General features: G+C 41.5%; 1 protein-coding gene across 4 annotated transcripts; it reads right to left on the reverse strand.

Moving 5' to 3' along the window:
• Nucleotides 1-1,439: 1,439 nt before the first annotated feature.
• Nucleotides 1,440-23,293, reverse strand: DUT (deoxyuridine triphosphatase). 4 transcript variants are annotated; one of them, XM_003928886.4, is made up of 7 exons: nucleotides 23,226-23,293; nucleotides 22,084-22,219; nucleotides 20,006-20,097; nucleotides 17,850-17,894; nucleotides 3,382-3,456; nucleotides 3,164-3,234; nucleotides 1,440-2,762 (listed from the first exon to the last, which is right to left on the reverse strand). In XM_003928886.4, exons 1-7 carry the CDS (start codon nucleotides 23,248-23,250, stop codon nucleotides 2,706-2,708), a joined length of 501 nt encoding a protein of 166 aa, XP_003928935.1. In that variant the 5' UTR covers nucleotides 23,251-23,293; the 3' UTR covers nucleotides 1,440-2,705. The 4 variants fall into 4 exon arrangements, with proteins under 4 accessions (XP_003928935.1, XP_010337797.2, XP_039325167.2 ...); XM_010339495.3 differs by having other exon boundaries at nucleotides 22,962-23,250; XM_039469233.2 differs by lacking the exon at nucleotides 23,226-23,293 and adding an exon at nucleotides 22,715-23,177.
• Between the last annotated feature and the right edge of the window lie 57 nt (nucleotides 23,294-23,350).

Here is a 23,350-nt window from a genome sequence, read left to right on the forward strand (position 1 = left end):
AACAAAGAAAAATAAGTCTCCAATAATCCTAAACCGTTTTCTTTTATATGGCATATACTTTAATTTCATTAATTTTGCTATTTTAGGGAAGTTCTGTGAGTCTGCCCCTATGCCACCATCTTCCTATACTAGATTAAGTCCTCTGATCCTATTTCTAGTCCAAGTCACGTGACAAGGCTAACTCCATCTGAGGTCCTTTTTGGAGACAGAGTCTTGCTGTGTCACCTAGGCAGGAGTGCAGTGGTGTGATCTTGGCTCAATGCAACCTCTGCCTTCCGGATTAAAGCAATTCTGACTCAGCCTCCTGAGTAGCTGGGGTTAAAGGCACATGCCACTATCCCCAGCTAATTTTTGTATTTTTAGTAGCGATGGGGTTCCACCATATTGGCCAGGCTAGTCTTGAACTCCCAACCTCAAGTGTTCCGCCCACCTTGGCCTCCCAAAGTGTTGGGATTACAGGCGTGAGCCACTGCACCTGGTCCCATGTAAGTCTTTATAAGGACATCTAACATATCCCAGGGACTTTGAATAGCAACCTCTTCCCCCATATTCCTCCCATTCCCAATACATTTCTTCTCTAAACAAAACATTCTGGGTCTTTCATGTAACCCCATGGGCATTTTCCAAGTCTCTAATTTCCAGAGCAGCTTCATATCTGAACAGTTCCTTTAAGCATGGTACACAGACGGAAACATTCTGGGTATGAACAAATTAAACCGTGACTTCTACGCTACATTCTCTACCTCTACCACATGGAAGAGACGGAAGATACTGCAAATATGGACTTAAAGGCATAAGGCCCTGCATTTTAAGTCACTGCTCTGGTCTCAACGTGTCCCCCAAAATTTATGCTGGGAACTTAGTCTCCAATGCAACAGTATTAGGAGGCAGAGCCTAATGGAAAGCGTTAAGACTGTGCCTTTATGAATGCCTTATAGTGCCCTTATAAAATGAGCTTGCGGGAGTGGCTCTTTTCTAGTCCTCTGCCATGTGAGATCACAACATTCCTCCTCTCTGGAGGACATAGAAATGAGGCACCATCTTGGATCCAGAGATAAATCTACTGGAGCCTTCATCTTGAACTTCCCAGCCTCCGAAACTGAGAATAAATTTCCATTCTCTGTAAATTGCCAACTCAGATATAGCAGCACAAAAAAGGCAGTGATCACCATTAACTAAAATGTTATGCAGGTTACTAAACCTCTCTGAGCCTATTTCTGTCATCTATACGATGGGCTTTATCTACTCTCTCCAGTACAAGCAAAAACCCAGCTGTTTATGGAGTGCCTCTTACAGCAGACTTTCTGTAAGAGGTAACTAACATTAACAGTGTAAACTAAGACCGTATCTCTCAGTAACCACGTAATACTGTTTGTTCTTGCTCAAGAGTTACTCAATATTGGTCACAGTTCAGCTGCACAAAACAGAATCCATTCTGGTTCAGGAGAAAAACATTTAAATTTTATTGACAACAGAAATAATTTTTAGCCCAACGCAGTATGCAAAAATGCTGGCAATGTCCCACTGAGTTGATTTCACGACTCATTAATGAATTGTAACCCACAGATGGACAATTACATTGCAGGGTATTAAATGGACTGGAGAATCACCAGTAAAGAAGAAACACAAGCCTGTGCTTCCAGAACCTGGGTGGCTGAGCGAGCTGATTGCTCCGGAAGCACTCCATGAGTATGACCCACATCCTCAGAACGATGTCTGGTGTCTCATAGAATCTGATGGACAAAACCTAAGTGACACCCAAAACCCTGATACAAAGGAATCAGAAAAATACAGTGAAGAAAAGAAAGCACACTAGCAGAAACTGCCAAAATATGTTAATCAAGCTAGGCCACAGACTCAGTCCCCTATCTGCAATGACATGCTTCTTGTATGTATTTACTCAAGTTATGCGTGTGAGATGGAAAAATCTGGTAGCCGAAGTATACATTATTTGTCTTATCCCTATAAAAGGCATATTTTCTTGATTACAGCCTACTGCTACTTCCCTGAGGGAAACTCATTAACTACAACAGTACAATTTGCCTAATGAGATGAAATTCAGGGGAACAAAGGAAAGGTAACAAATCACCAAGCTACAAGTCTTTCACAAACACACCTCTACACAGTCAATAGAGGATTTATCCAAACAAAGATTAATAATGGAGAAATAAGCTGAGGATTCTTTTCTCATCCTCATCACAAAGAATCTTAAGATTAAAAAGTTTTTAGACTACTGGAGAGAACAGAAGAAGAAATAACTTCAATCTCTCCTATTCACTTTTAGTTCTTTTAGTTCAGCTTCTGCAAGATTTTATACCTGTGAAAGAATTTAGGTTTACTGAATAAAAAGTATCGCTTAAGATTTAAAGCAATTAAAGCAAAATAAGTTGCTCAATGGGTATCATTTGAGTTAAATAATAGTTTTTTAAATTCTGTAATCGATGTACATTTGATTTTAAGAAGACACTGTTTACATCAGGTAACTATAAAGCAGTTCACATACAACCATCAATTGCAGAAAAACAAAGTTTCTTTACAAAAACAAAGTTTCTTTAATCATAAAAAAAAAATTAAAGAATGCAGTACTTTTAGAAGGTAAAGCTAGTAAGTTTACAGAAGTACAAAACACCAAAACACTTTAAGCAAAAACTCTCTGTTTTTAAGAAAAAGGTATGACTTCTGGTTTTCTGTTCTTGGCTTCAATTTTAATTCTTCCCAGTGGAACCAAAACCTCCTGAACCCCTTTCGGTGTCATCCAAAGCCTGAAAGATACAAAGGTGGTAAAGCGTCACCGCTTTTTTTTTAGAACCTCTTTCAGTTTTCCTCTCTAGCTCCTAAGAAAAATGATATAGCCAGAATTCTCCTGCTATGTCATCTTTTCAAAAGGGAGATTACAGAAAGAAAAAAATTAAATTCTAAAAAGTTCCATAAATTAGAATATTGGATAACTAAAAAATTCTAAGAAAATATCAGAAGTTCAGATATTTAAATAACTTATCCAAATACTACACACCTACATAAAAAACATTTTAAGAAATTCAAAACTAGTATTTCAAATTTGCCTAAGTTTAGTCATACAGCATATTAAACCCTCAAGATGACATGTATTTCTTCACTTAAGGGGTTATATCACTTATTCTCTGAAAGCTTTTATAACACTTACTTGAACTTCTTCTATTTCTGGGTAAAAAATCCGTTCACAAATGAGCTGTGCAATTCGATCGCCTTTTTTGACTTCAAAGAAAGAACAGTTTATTACTGACGTTATTGACACATCTACATCCTGTTTTATTCAATGAGAATTAAAGGAGTCAATATTATTCACACATACATGACTCCAAAAATTCACTAAAATTAGGTGAATGCATATATTTAACATACCTTCAAACTTTTCTTTGCCAAAATTAAACAGTACAACACCAACGTTTCCTCTATAATCTTCATCTATGACACCAGCTAGAGAAAAGAAAAATAACAGTATCTCGATTTTTCCTATTGGAATACTAGAGGTGTAAGATTATCTTAAAATCATTGTTAGGTAGCTCTGAGATTTTTATTCGTACAGTTGAATAAGTGACTCTTGCCCTGGTACTATATAAAGCCTTAAAACCAAGAAAACAGTATTACTAAAACACAAAAATTCAGAAAACAGGTCCTAATTTTCCAAATTGTCACTCTTTATCAAATGGCAACCATTTCCTATTTTACGCTGGGAGTAGCAATGACCATCTCCAACCTACTGTCTAAGCACCGCACACTTGCCAAAAAGACTGGAAGAAAATTACAATTTGGGTTTTAAAGGCTTTTTCCAGGTATCAGCTTCCTGCTAATACCCATATTGAAATATGACTGAGTCGTAAATAAAAATGTCGAAAAGCCTAAAGCTCTGCAATATTTGAATAAATCAACGCTGACACTGTTAGGCAGCAATCTTGCAAATATCAGAACATTCCATTTTTACACTAAAAATGAAGCTGAACTTTTCAGTTTATAACCTTCCTCTCCTTTTAATTTGAACGACTATCCTCTCTTAGAGCATGATTTCTCAAAAGACAGTAGCACAGAGGCTTCATAATGAGTACAACTTTTTATGTGTAACCAACACTTGCTTGAGATCATGAACACAGGGAGAAGATCTATGCAGGGGAGACTTGAGCCAGGTGCCTGACACAGCCCAGAGAGTTACACTTACCAAACTTGCTCGCATTTATTTTTTTAAGCCAAGAATTTAAAATATTTCTATAAACACAACACAGATAATGCAGGTGCACCAAGCCTTTTCATTTTTTTTTAATTGATAAATTACTCACAACGCATACAATTCATCCATTTAAGTGTACAATTCCATAGTTTATAGTGTATTCAGAGTTGGCCAAATATCTCCAGTCAATTACAGCACATTTTCATTACCCTCCCTCCGAAAATCCCCTACCAATTAGTAGTCAGTCCTCTTCATCCCCCCACCCCAAATTTCCTGCTATACATGTTAATTTTTCACCCTCAGTTTGTGAAAGGCTGGATAGGACTCACATGAATCTAACTGAATACAGCTCCACATCACATCTTAACCTCTTAACACCCTATCCTCAACAAAAACCCTTACGAAGGAAAAAATATGAAATAAAAATAATCACGTGTTCAGCTCAATGGGGAGTAATGCTATCTGTCCACACTCCTAATTATTTGAAAGCTAACTAGAAAAACAAACCAAAACCCCCAAAACATACCCACCCCCCTTTTTTAAGAATACCCTTTCAATTTTCTCAAATACGGGCGGGGGGAAAAAGCAAACCCTTAGGTCCACCACGGGGAAAAACACTCAGCAAAAACATTTTAGATTTTCCGAATGGATTACAACATAAGTTTAAATGAACTCTTGTGCTTTATGAACGAATGACTAGAGACAAGTGAATCTGAACTTTAGCGCTTTTTAAAGGTTCCTGATGCATTTTTATGAGAACAAGGGTGAGTATAAAACTGGGCAGAAAAGTAACAAAGGCAGTTCATCTACTGTCTGGTCTGAAGGAAACAATCAATTATTGAACTTGACCAATTCGAATACCAATCCCTGGTTTATTCCCCACACTCAGTTGGCCATTAATTTAGACCTTAATATTTATGAAAAAAAAATTGATATAAAGATGAGATCAGCTGTTTTCCACATTATGTATAAAAAATGTTGACTGCAGGGACAATTTAAATTAGATTTACTGAAGAAACCCCTCAACATAGCATGTTGTTCCATGCTAGAAAAAATGGCCACAGTAGGCTAGAGAATTTCCATGCTGGGAGATTTTGAGGTACAGGCTAATAATTCATCTGTCTTGAATGAGTTAGAGAAAGACAATATGGACTGACTTCTGAACTTTTCTGTTTCTACTTTATTCAAAAATTTAAAAATAACCAAAATAATACAAATACATATAAAGTAAAAACTTACTCTCTTACCCTCCCTGAGGTAGCCAATGTTACAGAAATATATCTTACAAACTACTTTACTTTTTTCTATTTAGAGGATCATAGATACAGAAATACAGTACCATTCTCTCTCAGCTGTTTTCCACATTATATATTAAAAATGTTGACTGCAGGGACAATTTAAATTAGATTTACTGAAGAAACCCCTCAACATAACATGTTGTTCCATGCTAAAAAAAAATCGCCACAGTAGGCTAGAGAATTTCCAGGCTGGGAGATTTTGAGGTACAGGCTAATAATTTATCTGTCTTGAATGACTTAGAGAAAGACAATATGGACTGACTTCTGAACTTTTCTGTTTCTACTTTATTCAAAAATTTTTAAAATAACCAAAATAATACAAATACGCATAAAGTAAAAACTTACTCTCTTACCCTCCTTGAGGTAGCCAACGTTACAGATATATATCTTACAAACTATTTTACTTTTTTCTATTTACGGGATCATAGATATGGAAATACAGTACCATTCTCTTTCCTTTATTCATTTTTTTGAGACAGGGTCTCACTTGTTGCCAAGGCTGGAGTATAGTGGTAGGATCGCAGCTTACTACAGCTTCACTCTCCAGTGATTCTCCCACCTCAGCCTCCGGATGCATAGGCACTACCACACCCGGCCAATTTTTTTATTTCTTGTAGAGAGAAGGTATCCCTATGTTGCTCAAAATGAGCCTCAAACCCGTGGGCTCAAGCAATCAATCCATCTCAGCCTCCCAAAGTGCTGGGATTACAGGCATGAGCCACCACGCCCAACATGTACCATTATTTCTATGTAACCATTTTCTTATATAATAGCAGACACAGGCTGCTTTTACATTTTGCTATAATAAATGAAGCAGCCCTTAAATACATCTTTGTACATTCATGCTTTTTATTTTCATCAAATAGGTTGCAAAAAAAAGATTCCATCAGCAATATTTGAAAATGCCCATTTCCAAAATCCTTGTCAATATCTGATGGCAGCAATTTCCTACATTCTGGCCAATATGATGAATAAAAAATGGTTATCTCATTGCCTTACTTCTCATTCTTTGATGACTAGTGAGGCTGGACTTTTTCCCTCCTGTTTGTTGGACATTTGAATGTCCTTGTCTATATTTTCATGTTTTTTTCTCATTTGTTCTTTTTTATAGAAGTTGCAAATATTTGCTTATTGGCTTTATAGTATCTTCTAACATACAAAAACACTCCTTTTAGTAAAGGCCTCTGCTATGTATCTGTAAAGTAGTTGTATCAGAACCAATTTTATGTGTGGTACATAAAAATGTGAATAACCCTTAACTGATTAAAAGAAATTAAGAAATTTGAAGTCAATTAAAATGTATGGCAGAAAAAAAGGCCCTCAATAGTTGTTTTTTTTTTTTACCATCAGTGCTGAAGGTATCAAAATTTCAGCAGTTCCCAATTCATTTACTACCCAATTGCCATGTGACCTTCAAGAAAAGCCTTCTCTGCTTACGGGATGTAAGTATCAGGGATATTTCTCCTCAGAGAAGGCAGAAAGTATCTTGAAGTTATCACTGGAAAAATCATGCATTAGAACTGGCAGAGTGATTAACTGACTTCAGGCAAAAGTTTTACTGTGTCAAGAGTTTGGCATGTCATTTGTTGGAAACCTTTTTTTAGTGAAAAACTATCCACACCTACCAGATGTGAATTTTGAACAGAATCCTGCATGCTCAACTTTTCCCTTTGACCCTTATTTACAGCCTGGGATTTCTAAGAACATCTCTCTTCAGAAATAAAAACTGTTGCCAATTATGATAAACTTGTGCCTAAGGGGCATTTTTAAGATTCTCTGCATCCAAGAACATACCACAATGTGATTTTATGAATAACACCATACCAAACACCAGGCAAACTAACTTTCCGTTCTTTTACATAAAGTTTTTTCCAGCAAGTTGTTTTAAACAGAGCAAAAATTAGTAACAACGCCGAAAAAAAGAAAAAGTTTACACATAAAAACAATCTGTGAAGTCACTAAGGATAGAAATTATACCTCACAGAATCTACTATGCGCCAAGCACTATATATTTCCTATGCATTATCATTTAATCTTCCCACCTCTCAGAGGCTGACGCACTAAGTTCCTCGGTAAGAAGAGGAAACTGAGGCTCAGAAAGGTTAAGACATAGCTAGTTAGTGACAGAGCTGGGACCTAAATCCAGTTGTTATTCCAAAGCTCCCATTCCTTGCACAGTCATTTGAAACTTCATTAAAAATACGTACAATCATTGATATCCTTCAGTGACAGTCCCAAATAACATAGCTGACCTTGTGAAAGCATTTTTGGACATCAGGCATAACTTACAGAGCCCAAGGACTCCTCAACCTAAGAGTGGCTGTCAATTTCCATCCCTGCTATGTAAAACTCAGCTCCCCTTTAGTCCCTGAGACAGAACTATGTACTTTTGGAGTCCTGTCTTGTCCCACAGCGCCACCTAGTGACACTGGAGAGACACCACAGACGCCAAATGTTACGACTGAGGGGTAGGTCTAGGATAGCCAGACTTCATTAAGTGCTTAGTTAGCCCTCGCAGTGCCACGTAAAAGTGAACTAATTCAGGACAGTGTTTAGTTGGTGAGGGGGATGCAGCAGGGTAATCTCCACACTTAATTTCAGTGGAAAGAACAAGGGGAGGGAATCACACCGAGATTCCAGTTTTTACCACATATCCATGCGGACTCATTTCTGAGCCAGTTTCCTGATCTGTTTAAAAGCCTCCATAAAGTAGCTCTGTAAAAATGGGTGGAGAAGGAGATCCAGCACACCTACTTATCTGGGGGCCAAGGTATCTTGTTAAATGAAACATTCACTACTGATGGGATAAAGGGTCAGTATACAGGGACCACGACTGGGGTCTGAATCCCAGTCAGAGGAGATCTGAAGCAAGGAAAGCAGAAATTTCCTTACAATAAGGAGGGTAGCTCTGTAGGTTAGAAATCCTACAGAAGGGACTTCCGCCAAGATGGCCTATGAATAGGAACAGCTCCGGTTCACAGTTAACAGAGAGTGATCCAGAAGGCGAGTGATCTTCACATTTCCAACCAGAGTACCAGGTTCATTTCATTGGGACTGGTTAGACAGTGAGAGTAGCCCAAGGAAGGCAAAGGGAAGCAGGGTGGGGCACTGCCTCCTCACCCGGGAAGCACAAGGGGCCGGAAAACTCTCTCTCCTAGCCAAGGAAAGCCAATAGGGACTTTTCTAGACACTGGCACTCTGGCTTAGATACTACGCTTTTCCCACGGTCTTCACAACCCACAGACCAGATTTCCTCTCATGCCTACAATACGAGCACCCCAGGTTTCCAGCACAAAACTGGGTGGCTGTGGTAGGTAGGTTTTTTTTTCTCATACCCCAGTGGCGCCTGAAATGCCAGCAAGACAGAAGTGCTCATTTCCCTGAACAAAAGGGGGTTAAAGCCAGGGAGCCAAGCGATCTGGGTCTGTGGGTACCACCCCCACAAAAACCAGCAAGCTAAGAGCCACTGGCTTGAAATTCTTGCAGCCAGCACAGCAGTCTGAGCGCAACCTGGGACACTGGAGAAAGGTGGGGGGAGGGGCATCCACCACTACTGAGGCTTGGGTAGGCAGTTCTAAACTCACCTGTATAAACAAGGATGCCTGGAAGTTTACACAACAACCTGGTGGAGCCCACAGCAGCTCCGCAAAGCCTCTACAGGCAGACTGTGACCAGATTCCCTTCTTGCTGGGCAGGGCATCTCTGAAAAAAGGCAGCAGCCCGTCAGGGACTTATAAAGCTTCCTGGGGGCCGGGCGCGGTGGCTCAAGCCTGTAATCCCAGCACTTTGGGAGGCCGAGGCGGGTGGATCACGAGGTCAAGAGATCAAGACCATCCTGGTCAACAATGGTGAAACCCCGTCTCTACTGAAAATACTAAAAATTAGCTGGGCATGGTGGCGCGTGCCTGTAATCCCAGCTACTCAGGAGGCTGAGGCAGGAGAATTGCCTGAACCCAGGGGGCGGAGGTTGCGGTGAGCCGAGATCGCGCCATGGCACTCCAGCCTGGGCAACAAGAGTGAAACTCCGTCAAAAAAAAAAAGCTTCCTGGGACAGAGCACCTGGGAAAAGGGTCAGTGTGGATCCTGCTTCAGCAGACTTAAACACCTCTGCCCAGCAGCTCTCAAGGACCAACAGAGCTCCCAGCACAGCACTTAAGCTCTGTTAAGAGACAGACTGCCTACTCAAGTGGCTCCGTGACCCCTGTTTATCCTAATAGACACCTCGTACAGGACAGCTCTGGCTGACATCTGGCGGGCACCCTTCTGGGACAAAGCTACCAGAGGAAGAAACAGGCAGCAATCTTTGCTGTTCTGCAGCCCGTGGGTGATTCTCAGGTAAGCAGGGTATGGAGTGGACCTCTAGAAGACCTGCCCCAGAGGGGCCTGATGGTTAGAAGGAAAACTAAAAAACAAATAGCTTCAACATCAACAGAGAAGACGTCCATTCAGAAACCCCATCCAAAAGTAACCAATGCAAAGACCAAAGGTAGGCCGGGCACGGTGGCTCAAGCCTGTAATCCCAGCACTTTGGGAGGCCGAGGCGGGTGGATCACGAGGTCGAGAGATCGAGACCATCCTGGTCAACATGGTGAAACCCCGTCTCTATTGAAAATACAAAAAATTAGCTGGGCATGGTGGCACGTGCCTGTAATCCCAGCTACTCAGGAGGCTGAGGCAGGAGAATTGCTTGAACCCAGGAGTCAGAGGTTGCGGTGAGCCGAGATCGCGCCATTGCACTCCAGTCTGGGTAACAAGAGCGAAACTCCGTCTCAAAACAAACAAACAAACAAACAAAACAAAACAAAGAAAAGACCAAAGGTAGATAAATCCAAGAAGATGGGAAGAAACCAGCACAAAATGACTGAAATCGCCAAAAGAACGCCTCTTTTCCTCCAAGGGATCACAACGCCTCACCAGGAAGGGAACAAAACTGGACAGAGAACGAGTTTGATGCATTGACAGAAGCAGGCTTCAGAAGGTGGGTAAAAGCAAACTTCTCTGAGCTAAAGGCGCTCTTACATTGTTCTAACCCCATGTAAGCAAACTATGAACCTTGAAAAAAAGGTTAGATAAAATGCTAACTAGAATAATCAGCGTAGAGAAGAACATAAACAAATTGATGGAGCTGAAAAACACAGCACAAGAACTTCGTGAAGTATACACAAGTTTCAATAGCCAAATTGATCAAATGGAAAAAAGGATATCAGAGATTGAATATCAACTCAATGAAATAAAGCAAGAAGGCAAGATGGGAGAAAAAAAGAGTGAAAAGAACAAAAGCCTCCAAGAAATATGGGATGATGTGAAAAGACCAAATCTACATTTGATCAGTGTACCTGAATGTGACAGGGAGAATTAAACAAATTGGAAAACACTCTTCAGGGTATTATCCAGAACTTCCCCAACCTAGCAAGGCAGGCCAACATTCAAATTCAGGAAATACAGAGACCACCACAAAGGTATTCCTCAAGAAGAGCAACCCCAAGACACATAATCGTCATAGTCACCAGGGTTGAAATGAAGGAGAAAATGCTAAGGGCACCTAGAGGGAAAGCTCGGGTTACCCACAAAGGGAAGACCATCAGACTCACAGTAGATCTCTCCGCTGAAACCCTACAAGTCAAAACAGAGGTGGGGGTCAATATTCAACATCCTTAAAGGAAAGAATTTTCAACCCAGAATTTCTTATCTAGCCAAACTAAGCTTCGTAAGTGAAGGATAAATAAAATCCTTTACAGACAAGAAACTGCTGAGCGATTTCATCACCACCAGACCTACCTTACAAGAGCTCTCGAAGGAAGCACTAAACATGGAAAGCAACAACCAGTAGCAGCCACAGCAAAAAACATACCAAATTGTAAAGACCAAGGACACTATGAAGAAACTGCATCAACTAATGGGCAAAACAAGGCTGGGCGCGGTGGCTCAAGCCTGTAATCCCAGCACTTTGGGAGGCCGAGGCGGGTGGATCACGAGGTCGAGAGATAGAGACCAACCTGGTCAACATGGTGAAACCCTGTCACTACTAAAAATCCAAAAATTTAGCTGGGCATGGTGGCACGTGCCTGTAATCCCAGCTACTCAGGAGGCTGAGGCAGGAGAATTGCCTGAGCCCAGGAGGCGGAGGTTGTAGTGAGCCGTGATCGCGCCATTGCACTCCAGCCTGGGTAACAAGAGCGAAACTCCGTCTCAAAAAAACAAAAAAAACAAAAAAAAACCAACCAGCTGGCATCAAAATGATAGGATCAAATCCACACGCAACAATAATCTTAAATGTAAATGGGATAAATGCCCCAATTAAAAGACACCAACTAGCAAACTGGGTAGTCAAGACCCATCGGCGTGCTGTATTCAGGAGACCCATTTTACATGCAAAGATACACACAGGCTCAAAATAAAGGGATGGAGAAAGATATACCAAGCAAATGGAGAGCGAAACAAAGCAGGGATTGCAATCCCAGTCTCTGATAAAACAGACTTTAAACCAACAAAAAATCAAGAGACAAAGAAGGGCATTGCATGATAATAAAGGGATCAATGAAACAAGAGCTAACTATCCTAAATACATATGCACTGAATACAGGAGTACCTAGAAACATAAATCAAGGTCTTCATGACCTACAAAGAGACTTAGACTCCCAAACAGTAACAGTGGGAGACTTTAACATCTCACTGTCAATATTTGATCAACGAGACAGAAAGTTAACAAGGATATGCAGGACTTCAATTCGGATATGGACTAAGCAGACCTAACAGACATCTACAGAACTCTCCACCCCAAATCCACAGAATATACATTCTTCTCAGAAACACATTGCACTTCCTGTAAAACTGACCACATAATTGGAAGTAAATCACACCTCAGCAAATGCAGAAGAATGGGGAAATTAAAACAGTCTCTCAGACCACAGGGCAAACAAATTAGAACTCAGTATTATGAAGCTCATTCAAAACTGCATAAGTACATGGAAACTGAACAACCTGCTCCCGGGCTGCTGGATTAATAATGAAATGAAGGCAGAAATAAAGATGTTCTTTGAAACCAATGAGAATGAAGAGACAATGTAACAGAATCTCTGGGACACATTTAAAGCAGTGTCTAGAGGGAAATTTATAGCACTAAATGCCCGCATGAGAATCAAGGAAAGATCTAAAATCGACACCCTAATGTCACGATTAAAATAACTAGAGGAGCAAGAACAAACAGAACTCAAAAGCTAGCAGAAGACAAGAAATACCTAAGATCAGAGCAGAACTGAAGGAGACAGACACACAAAAAAAGCCTTCAAAAAAAAAAAATCAATAAATCCAGGAGCTGGTTTTTTGAAAAGATCAACAAAATAGATAGACCACTAGCCAGACTAATAAGAGAGAGAAGAATTGAATAGCTGCAATACAAAATGATAAAGGGGATATTACCACCAATTCCACAAAAATATAAACTACCATCGGAGATTACTACAAACACCTCTATGCACATAAACCAGTAAATCAAGAATGAATAAATTCCTGGACACTTACAACCACCCAAGGCTAAACCAGGAAGACGTTGAATCCCTGAATACACCAACAACAAGGTCTGAAGTTGAGGCAGCAATTAATAGCCTATCAACCAAAAAAAGTCCAGGATCAGACGGGTTCACAGCCAAATTCTACCAGAGGTACAAAGAGGACCTGGTACCACTCCTTCTGAAGCTATTCCAAACAATACAAAAAAAGGGAATCCTTCCCAACTCATTTTACGAGTGCAACATCATCCTGATACCAAAACTTGGCAGAGATACAACTAAAAGAGAAAATTTCAGGCCAATATCCATGATGAACATTGATGCAAAAATCTTCCATACAATACTGGCAAACCGATTCCAACAGCACATCAAACAGCTTATCCATCACGATCAAGTAGGCTTCATCGGGGGATGCAAGGCTGGTTCAACATATGCAAATCTATAAACGTAATCCCACATAAACAGAACCAAAGACAAAAACCACACGATTATCTCAATAGATGCAGAGACCTCTGACAAAATTCTACAGCACTTTATGCTAAGAACTCTCAATAAACTAGGTTTTGATGGAACGTTATCTCAAAATAGAGCGATTTTTGACAAACCCACAGCCAATATCATACTGAATGGGCAAAAACTGGAGGCATTCCCTTTGAAAACTGGCACAAGTCAAGGATGCCCTCTCTCACCACTCCCATTCAACATAGTATTGGAAGTTCTGGCCAGGGCAATCAGGCAAGAAAAAGAAATAAACGGTATTCAATGAGGAAAGGAGGAAGTCAAACTGTCTCTCTTTGCAGACAACACGAATGTATATTTAGAAGAGCTCATCATCTCAGCACAAAAGCTCCTTAAGATGATAAGCAACTTTAGCAAAGACTCAGGATACATAATCAATGCGCAAAAATCACAAGCATTCCTATACACCAGTAACAGGCAAACAGAGAGCCAAATCATGAGTGAACTCCCATTCACAATAGCTACAAAGAGAATAAAATACCTAGGAATACAACTAACAAGGGATGTGAAAGACCTCTTCAAGAAGAACTATAAACCACTGCTCAAGGAAATAAGAGAGGACAAAAACAGATGGAAAAACATTCCATGCTCATGGTTAGGAAGAATCAATATTCTTCCTAATGGACATACTGCGCAAAGTAATTTATAGATTCAATGCTATCCCCATCAAACTACCACTGACTTTCTTCACAGAATTGGAAAAAAAACATGTTAAACTTCATATGGAACCAAAAGAGAGTGCACACAGCCAAAACAATCCTAAGTTTAAAAAAAAAAAAAAAAAAAAGCTGGAGGTATCATGCTACCTGACATCAAACTCTACTACAAAGCTACAGTAATCAAAACAGCATGGTACTGGTACCAAAACAGAAATATAGACCAATGGAACAGAACAGAAGCCTCAGAAGCAACACCACACATCTACCACCATCTGATCTTTGACAAACCTGACAAAAACAAGCAATGGGGAAAGGATTCCCTATTTAATAAACGGTGTTGGGAAAACTGGCTAGCCATATGCAGAAAGCTGAAACTGGATCCCTTCCTTACACCTTATACAAAAAATAACTCCAGATGGATTAAAGATTTAAACATAAGACCTAACACCATAAAAACCTTAGAAGAAAATCTAGGCAAAACCATTCAGAACACAGGTATAAACAAGGACTTCATGACCAAAACACCAAAAGCATTGGCAACAAAAGCCAAAATAGACGAATGGGACATAATCAAACTCCACAGCTTCTGTACGGCAAAAGAAACAGTCATTACAGTGAAATGGCAAACAACAGAATGGGAAAAAATTTTTGCCATCTACCCATCTGATGAAGGGCTGATATCCAGAATTTACAAAGAGGTAAAACAGATTTACAAGAAAAAAACAAACAAGCCCATTCAAAAGTGGGTGAAAGATATGAACAGATACTTTACAAAAGAAGACATACATGAGGCCAACAAACATGAAAAAATGCTCATCACCACTGGTCATTAGAGAAATGCAAATCAAAACTACATTGAGATACCATCTCACGCCAGTTAGAATGGCGATCATTAAAAAATCTGGAAACATCCCAGCACTTTGGGAGGCTGAGGCAGGTGGATCACAAGGTCAAGAGATCGAGACCATCCTGGTCAACGTGGTGAAACCTCGTCTCTACTAAAAATACAAAAAAATGAGCTGGGCATGGTGGCACGTGCCTGTAATCCCAGCTACTCAGGAGGCTGAGGCAGGAGAATTGCCTGAACCCAGGAGGCGGAGGTTGCGGAGCTGAGATCGTGCCATTGCACTCCAGCCTGGGTAACCAGAGCGAAACTCCGTTTCAAAAAAAAAAAAAAAATCTGGAAACAACAGATGCTGGAGAGGATGTGGAGAAACAGGAACACTTTTACACTGTTGGTGGGAGTGTAAATTAGTTCCAACCATTGTGGAAGACAGTGTGGCCATTCCTCAAGGACCCAGAAATAGAAATTCCATTTGACCCAGCAATCCCATTACTGGGTATATATCCAAAGGATTATAAATCTTTCTACTATAAGGACACATGCACACGAATGTTCACTGCAGTACAGCTTACAATAACAAAAACCTGGAACCAACCCAAATGCCCATCAATGACAGACTGGATAGTGAAAATGTGGCACATATACACCATGGAATATTATGCAGCCATCAAAAATGATGAGTTTGTGTCCTTTGTAAGGAAATGGATAAACCTGGAAACCATCATTCTCAGCAAACTGACACAAGAGCAGAAAATCAAACACCGCATGTTCTCACTCATAGACTGGTGTTGAACAATGAGAACACATGGACACAGGGAGGGGAGCACTACACACTGGGGTCTGTTGGGGGGAAATAGGGGAAAAACAGTGGGGGGTGGGGAGTTGGGGAGTGATAGCATGGGGAGAAATGCCAGATGTAGGTGATGGGGAGGAAGGTACAAATCACACTGCCACGTGTGTACCTATGCAACAATCTTGCATATTCTTCACATGTACCCCCAAACCTAAAATGCAATTTAAAAACAAAACAAAACAAAACAAAACAAAACAAAAGCAATGGCAACAAAAGCCAAAATAGAAAAATGGGATCTAATTAAATTTAAGAGCTTCTGTATAGCAAAAGAAACTATCATTAGAGTGAACTGGCAACCCACAGAATGGGAAAAATTTCTGCAATCTGGCCATCTGACAAAGGGCTAATATCCAGAATCCACAAAGAACTTAAACAAATTTACAAGAAAACAACCCCATCAAAAAGTGAGTGAAGGATATGAACAGACACTTTCAAAAGAAGACATTTAAGCAGCCAACAAATACATGAAAAAATAATCATCACTGGTCATTGGAGAAATGCAAATCAAAACCACACTGAGATACCATCTCATGCCAGTTAGAATGGTGATCATTAAAAAGTCAGGAGACAACAGACATTGGAGAGGATGTGGAGAAATAGGAACACTTTTACACTGCTGGGAGTGTAAATTAGTTCAACCATTGTGGACAACAGTGTGGTGATTCCCCAGGGATCTAGAAATAGAAATACCATTTGACCCAGCAATCGCTTTACTGGGTATATACCCAAAAGATTATAAAACGTTCAACTATAAAGACACATGCACGCGTATATTTATTGTGGAACTGTTTACAATAGCAAAGACTTGGAACCAACTCAAATGTCCATCAATGATAAACTGGATAAAGAAAATGTGGCACATATACACCATGGAATACTATGCAGCCATAAAAAAAAAGTATGAGTTTATGTCCTTTGAAGGGACATAGATGAAACTGGAAACCATCATTCTCAGCAAACTAACACAAGAACAGAAAACCAAACACAGCATGTCCTAACTCATAGTGGGTGTTGAACAATGAGAACACATGGACACAGGGAGGGGAACATCACACACTGGGGCCTGTCAAGAGTTGGAGGGCTAGGGAAGGGCTAGCAGGGGGTGGGGGCACTGGGGAGGACTAACATCAGGAGAAATACCTAATGTAGATGACGGAGGCAAGGGGAGGGAATGGATGCAGCAAACCACCATGGCATGTGTACAACTATATAACAAACCCGCACATTCTGCACATGTACCCCAGAACTTAAATTTAAAAAAAAAAAAAAAAGATACTGAGGGTTCTTCATGAAAGGTACCACATGAGGTAGTGTTAACTTTAGGAGATATGAGAAAGACTTTATTATAAGGGAAACAGGTACCACAAAGGACTCTCCTGACAAATTTAGAGAAAACTGTTTTCTCTCCTGACTTCAGGGAAAGACATTTTTGTATTTTGCTATAGACAGATAGCTTTCCTATCAAGGTAAGAAAATTGTTACAAGATAGACTTGCATTTTCTACAATTCTGTTGCTTAAATACTCAAAAATTATCACCTCATTAAAGTCATTATTAATTAGGTAATTATTTTTAAAATTAAGTTGGTAGTTAAAAATGTAATTGCTTAAAATAATTGCAAACTTTTCCTTCTCTTGTAATAACAAGCTTTCCTCTAAGAATAGTCATTTTTGACAAAATGCAGATTATCACTAAACCAAGGCAAAAAACCCATTTGTCAGATAGCGCCTAGGCAGGTTATTAGTAAAACAACATGCATTTTACATAATGTAACTTAAAAATTAGACATGAAATACTACTTGAAATTTTATCATAACTGTCTTACTTCATATATGGAAATTTCTAAAGAGGCAAGTCACAACAAAAAATCATTTTCTTAAAAATAAAATCTGTCATTTGAACACTACCTTTCAAACAAAGACAAAAATACTTGCAAACATTTACAAAATAAAAAAGGAAATATATTACCTCCTACATCAATAAAGTGTTTTGCAGCCAAGCCAGACCGTGGAGCTAAGAAACAAGGAGACATTGGTTATTTAAAGTGGGAAGGGCTATGCTAGATATAGCTGATGCAATTTAAGCATGTCATTCTCTTCACCTATCATATCGACATCTTCATCTTAACTTTAGCACATCATTTTAAATTAAAGAATATATTCATCATACTGTATTACCAAAGTTGGAAATAATAGTTTAGAAAAATTCTAGGGCTGGGCGCGGTGGCTCACGCCTATAATCCCAGCACTTTGGGAGGCCGAAGCGGGTGGATCACGAGGTCAAGAGATCGAGACCATCTTGGTCAACAAGGTGAAACCCCGTCTCTACTAAAAATACAAAAATTAGCCGGGCATGGTGGTGCACGCCTGTAGTCCCAGCTACTCGGGAGGCTGAGGCAGGAGAACTGCTTGAACCCAGGAGGCGGAAGTTGCGGTGAGTAGAGATTGTGCCATTGCACTCCAGCCTGGGTAACAACAGCGAAACTCTGTCTCAAAAAAAGAAAAATTCTAAAAGGTTTTAATTCAAAACTAACAAACCACTCCCATGTGACTTCAACGGAGAATTTCTGGTGGTGTAGACATGGGAGAACAATTACTAGAATTAAAGCTGAAAGGTGAGGAAGCTGGAACAACTGAAGCCTGCTCTTTCAAGAAGTTTAGCCTCAAAGGGGAACAAAGAGGAATGTGGCTGGCAGGAACACAGTACCGAGGAAGAAGACTTCAGTTTTTTTTGTTTTGCTTTTGTTTTGTTTTGTTTTTTTGTGGGTTTATTTTATTTTTTGTCAGAGATAGAGAGTCAGAGAGAGAAAGCGTGAGAGAGAGAGGCAGAGAGTCAGAGAAGAGAGTCAGTGTCAGAGAGAGAGAGTGTCAGAGAGAGAGAGAGTCAGAGAGAGAGAGCGTGAGAGAGAGGCGGAGAGTCAGAGAAGAGAGTCAGAGAGAGTGTCAGAGAGAGTGAGTGAGAGAGAGAGAGAGAATCAGAGAGACCGAGAAAGAGACAGAAGTAGTAGAGTCGAACTTTGGTTTTAAGATGGGATACCACAACATGTACAACGTAGACAGGAAGGGAGACGAAGAAGGGAGAAGGGAACAAATCTAACCAAATTGCAGAGCACATTCTAGAACTTGAGACCCCACTATTCATGATTCAGATGCCAAAAGACATGCCTGTAGGAAACATATGAACCAGAGTAAGATAAATGGGCTAATATCAGTTAAGTAAAATACCAAAAACCAAGTCTATTTGGTTGAATGTTAGCATACTTTTTAATCCTAAAAAATGAAAAAAAGAGCTAAGTTTATACCTTATACTTGCTGACCCAAGCATCACACCTGTAATTAATTATCCTAACTTCTAGTATTTTATTTTAGAATAATTTAAATCAGGCACTTTGTCAGTAATGCTGCCTCTTTCTGAAACGACCTTTATTTCACTCCATCTTCGGCCCCTTCCCCTGAAAAGAGTCTTAAAAATGCAATTAATGATGCCCATCTTAGATAACAAGATGAGAGCCCATCTTGTTATCTTTAAGGAGCTGAAGTACTGGCAGTTTCCCCACTCATGGCTAGTAAGATAGTGCCAGCCTAGCTCCGTTTCCCACAGGAGGGTGTCACAGTTCCACGGGCTCCTTTATATTTACTCTGAAGTTAGTCAAAAAGAACTTACGCTCTTGCAAAGAACTCTGGTAACAACTGATCCACTCCAGAAAAATCAAAACTGTTGACTGGTACACCATTTTGTCCTAGCTCCTTCCAATCCCTCTAGAACACTGAAGAGTATTCCTTACCCTAACCCCATGGCCAAACAAGAAAAGGTTAAATAGGCTTACACACTCTAGGACCACAACAAGGTTATAAGTTTTACTCTCATAATATAAAACGTCTTGTTCTCAGAACAACCTCCTAGCCCAATGTGAACCTAAAAGCTCCAGTGAGGAAGGAGAAAAATAAAAGGATCAAAAAGAGGCAAAGCAGAGATGTAAATGAAGCCTTTCAAACAGTGCATTTGCTATCACAAATGGGGACACAGCCCAAGCAGTATTACCTGCTTATTACCCCAAATGAAACATGAAGAATGTATCACAAAGGAGAGCTTGACAAATAGTACCTGTTTCTTAAATGACTTACCTACTCTTCCATAACACCCAGAAGGAAGCGCTATCTGTATGTCTGTTTTCACAAGAGCTTTCTCCATAGGTGGTATTGTGTAATCATAGGCACTAAGAAAATATTGAAAGAAAGTAAATGCAAATCTACTTATAAAACCGGTTTTATATTTTGTTTGTGACCAAGCATATAAAATTGCTTTCAATATATTTAATGAATTAATGCAAATTTAGTTTCTAAAATCAACCTTGCTAAGAATTCCCAATTCATCTTAAAAGTTTATGAAGAAGGCAGAGGTAGCTATTTTCTTTTATTAAAATGACAGCTTTAGATAAAATAATTCTCTGTAATTTTGATGGTGTGAAGAGACGCCAACATTGTAAATATTTGTCCCTGAACAGAAGTTTTTTTGGGAAACTGAGGTACTTATTAGCATGAAGGGGCACAAAGGCATACTTTGAAAAGGTGGATGCTTTACTACCATAGTTTGAAAAGAAAAAAAAATGAAGAAAGAACCAAGAAAAAAGGCCAAATACTGGCCAACAATAGCTATCATTAAGCCTTTACTATGTGCCAGGCACAGTTCTAATTGGTTTATATATATATATTAACTCATTTTATTCTCACAATCATCTACGTGATTAGGGAAAATCTGCAGAAGGAAAGGAGAAAAAGGGTGGACAAAATAAGAACGATAAAGAACTGTGTTGTATCTGTCAGGCTGGGTTCGATAGTTTACCAAGCTTAAGCCATGAACTTCCTGGCTGAAGGAGAGAGCTGATCTCTGTGAACAGCACGTGGAGATAGCTCTTGCTAAGGAACGGAATTCCTCAAACAGCAAATGCTGCCATTCTTGCTATTACTGTGGCCCTCTCCGGGGTAGAAAATTAAGAGATTTTACAATGAGCAGACCGAAAGTTTACCTTGGGGACCTTAATGAAGTCTGGTAAAGTAGTACTACACTTCCCCTTCTTTCACTGAAATCCCTCTTCAAATAGTTAAGCCCTAATTTATTATAGAGATACATTATTTCCATGTCAATTTCAGGACAGAGAGTCACCTGTGTTTATCAGGAAACAAGTATCTTAAAAAGGACTCCCCTAGGACTCACAAAAGTGCTCCAAGATATACTTCGGAAAGATCTAGTCAAACTACATCACACTACTTTTACTCATTAAAATTAAGAGACTGTACAGTTTTTCCAGCTACAATTGTCCATCCCTAATTTCCCTCTCCATTCTTTTCTGCTGCTATCATCACGCACTCCTTTCTCTCCTCCCGTGTTTAGACCAATAGCTCTCATGTTCAAATTACCTGAGATAATTTAAAATAAATCCCAGTGCTGGGGATTTAGTGATATAATAAACTCTCCTCCTCTTTCAGCATTACTTTTCACCTACCTTAATGGTTCTAAGAACTGGGTACGGTGGTCAAATTTTTTTTAAAAAGCCCGAAATTCAGGGTGAAAAATATTCTATTATCTTGAAACCTCTGGGCAGATCAATTCAGCTCTTCACAAACTCCCACCTGTGTAAAACGTAACACTAATCTACTTAAGGATTGTTGTGAGGACTAAATAGCAAACGGGAAAGTTTATGGTACAGGTAAAACCTGCTGCAGAGATGAAAGTGTGGTAGTATTACAGGCAGCTCTGCCTTTCCTATTCGGAAGTCTTTTGAAATTCCGCCCTGGGGCCAGATGAATGCATAGAAAATAGCTCTTTAAGGCAGATGCATGCTTAATTCTATTCTTAGGTATTTTCACGCTCACATCCAGGCTCTCACCTCGGCTTTTCTACTGAGCACAGCATCACCCTCAGGCCACTCAGAAGCCACCCCGTGCCTTCCCAATCTCTACCTTCCATTTTGGAAGGGTTTGTTGCAAAGTAACGTCTTGGTAGACACTGTATAGCTCTCTTACTTATTCTGCACTCTGCCGAAATCTCTATGCCAAAGATGAAAGCTAAAACATTCGACATGAAGAAAGGCAGAAGTCCTTTTTACAGCTAGCGTGTTCCTGCCATCCCTTTGGTGACTTTCTCGCTGAGGCTGCGGATGGCCGGCCCTCCCCAGCCTCCTCGCTCGGCACTGCCCGCTCACCTGTACAGGTCGTAGCCCGCGGCCCGCGCCGAGCCCCGCGTGGGGGCCGTGGCGTGCTCGGAGAGCCTGGCAAAGCGGAGCTGCATGCCACCCTCCTCTGCGGGCCGGGCCCGCTTGCTGGGTGAAACGGGTGTCTCTTCAGAGGAGGGCATGGCACAGCCAGAAGGCGAACGCGGAGAACGCCCGGGAAACAAGAAAACGTTAAGATAAGCGGCGTCGCAGGAAACTCGCCCAAACCAAAATTTCCCGCTAGCTCCTCCCCACCCACCGCCCCCTGCGGGACGAGTCCACCGTTCTGGCTGGGAGGGGAGGCAGGATTCACATTGTGGGCTAGAAGCCCTTCTCGGAAAGCAAGTTTGGGTTCGGAAACTACCAGGTCCCAGTCAACGTTCCACATTCAGCGCGCGAAGCCGACGTTGGGGGCAGCTCCTGGGGCATCGCGCTCACACTAGAAAGCGGCCCCCTCCGTCAGGGGACCCGAATGGACTCCCCCTGCGCGCACGGAGGCCGCTCACCGCCCTCCTTCCCCCACCCTCTCTAGCCGGAGGATTTCCTTCCGGGCTGCCGGGGCCTCTCGCACGCCTCTCTCCTCCCCCGCCAGGGCGCCAGGCGCCCGCGCCCCCGACTGTACTGGCTCCGCGGCAGCCTCGGCTCAGGCGGCCGGCGCTGGACAGCGGCTGGGGCGTCCCGTGTTGCGCGGCGCGGCCGAGGGGCGGGCCCGGCCCGGAGAGTCCCCCGGCCTCGGCCCTCTGCCGTGCGCCTCGCGCGCTTTGCATCGCCGAGCGAAGCAGAGACGGCAGGAAATGGTGGCACAGCGCGGGGCGGGGGCAGAGAGGAGTCATTTCCCCCGAAGTTTGGGCTGGTTGGCTCCTCGGCACCTCCGGACGTGCGCCTGGCTTCCCCCCTGAAGACCCGCGCGTCCCGGGCACGTGACCTCGGAAGCGCTCGCCGCCGAGGGGCGTGGGGAGGCGGCGCCCAGGCCTGGCGCAGGACCCGGGGCTGCAGGAACTCGGCGTCCTTGGCATCCTGGGTCTTGCTGCCGCCTCCCGCTGCCTCCGCCTCTTGGCCCCGTTCCTGTTTGCTCTGGTCTTCATTTTCCGAGAGTGTCCGCCTGGCCGGAGACCTGTTCCTGGCTAACTTACCTGGGGCTGCACCGCCGGCCGCCATGACTCCCGGACTCTGAGCTCAGGGGCGCCCAAAGCGCCGGAACCGCAGCTTGGCGCGGTTGACATTGAGTGCGCCCAGGGCCGCTGCCCAGGCTGCGGGC

The sequence above is a fragment of the Saimiri boliviensis genome, chromosome 2, assembly GCF_048565385.1.
Source record: "Saimiri boliviensis isolate mSaiBol1 chromosome 2, mSaiBol1.pri, whole genome shotgun sequence".
Lineage (NCBI taxonomy): Eukaryota > Metazoa > Chordata > Mammalia > Primates > Cebidae > Saimiri > Saimiri boliviensis.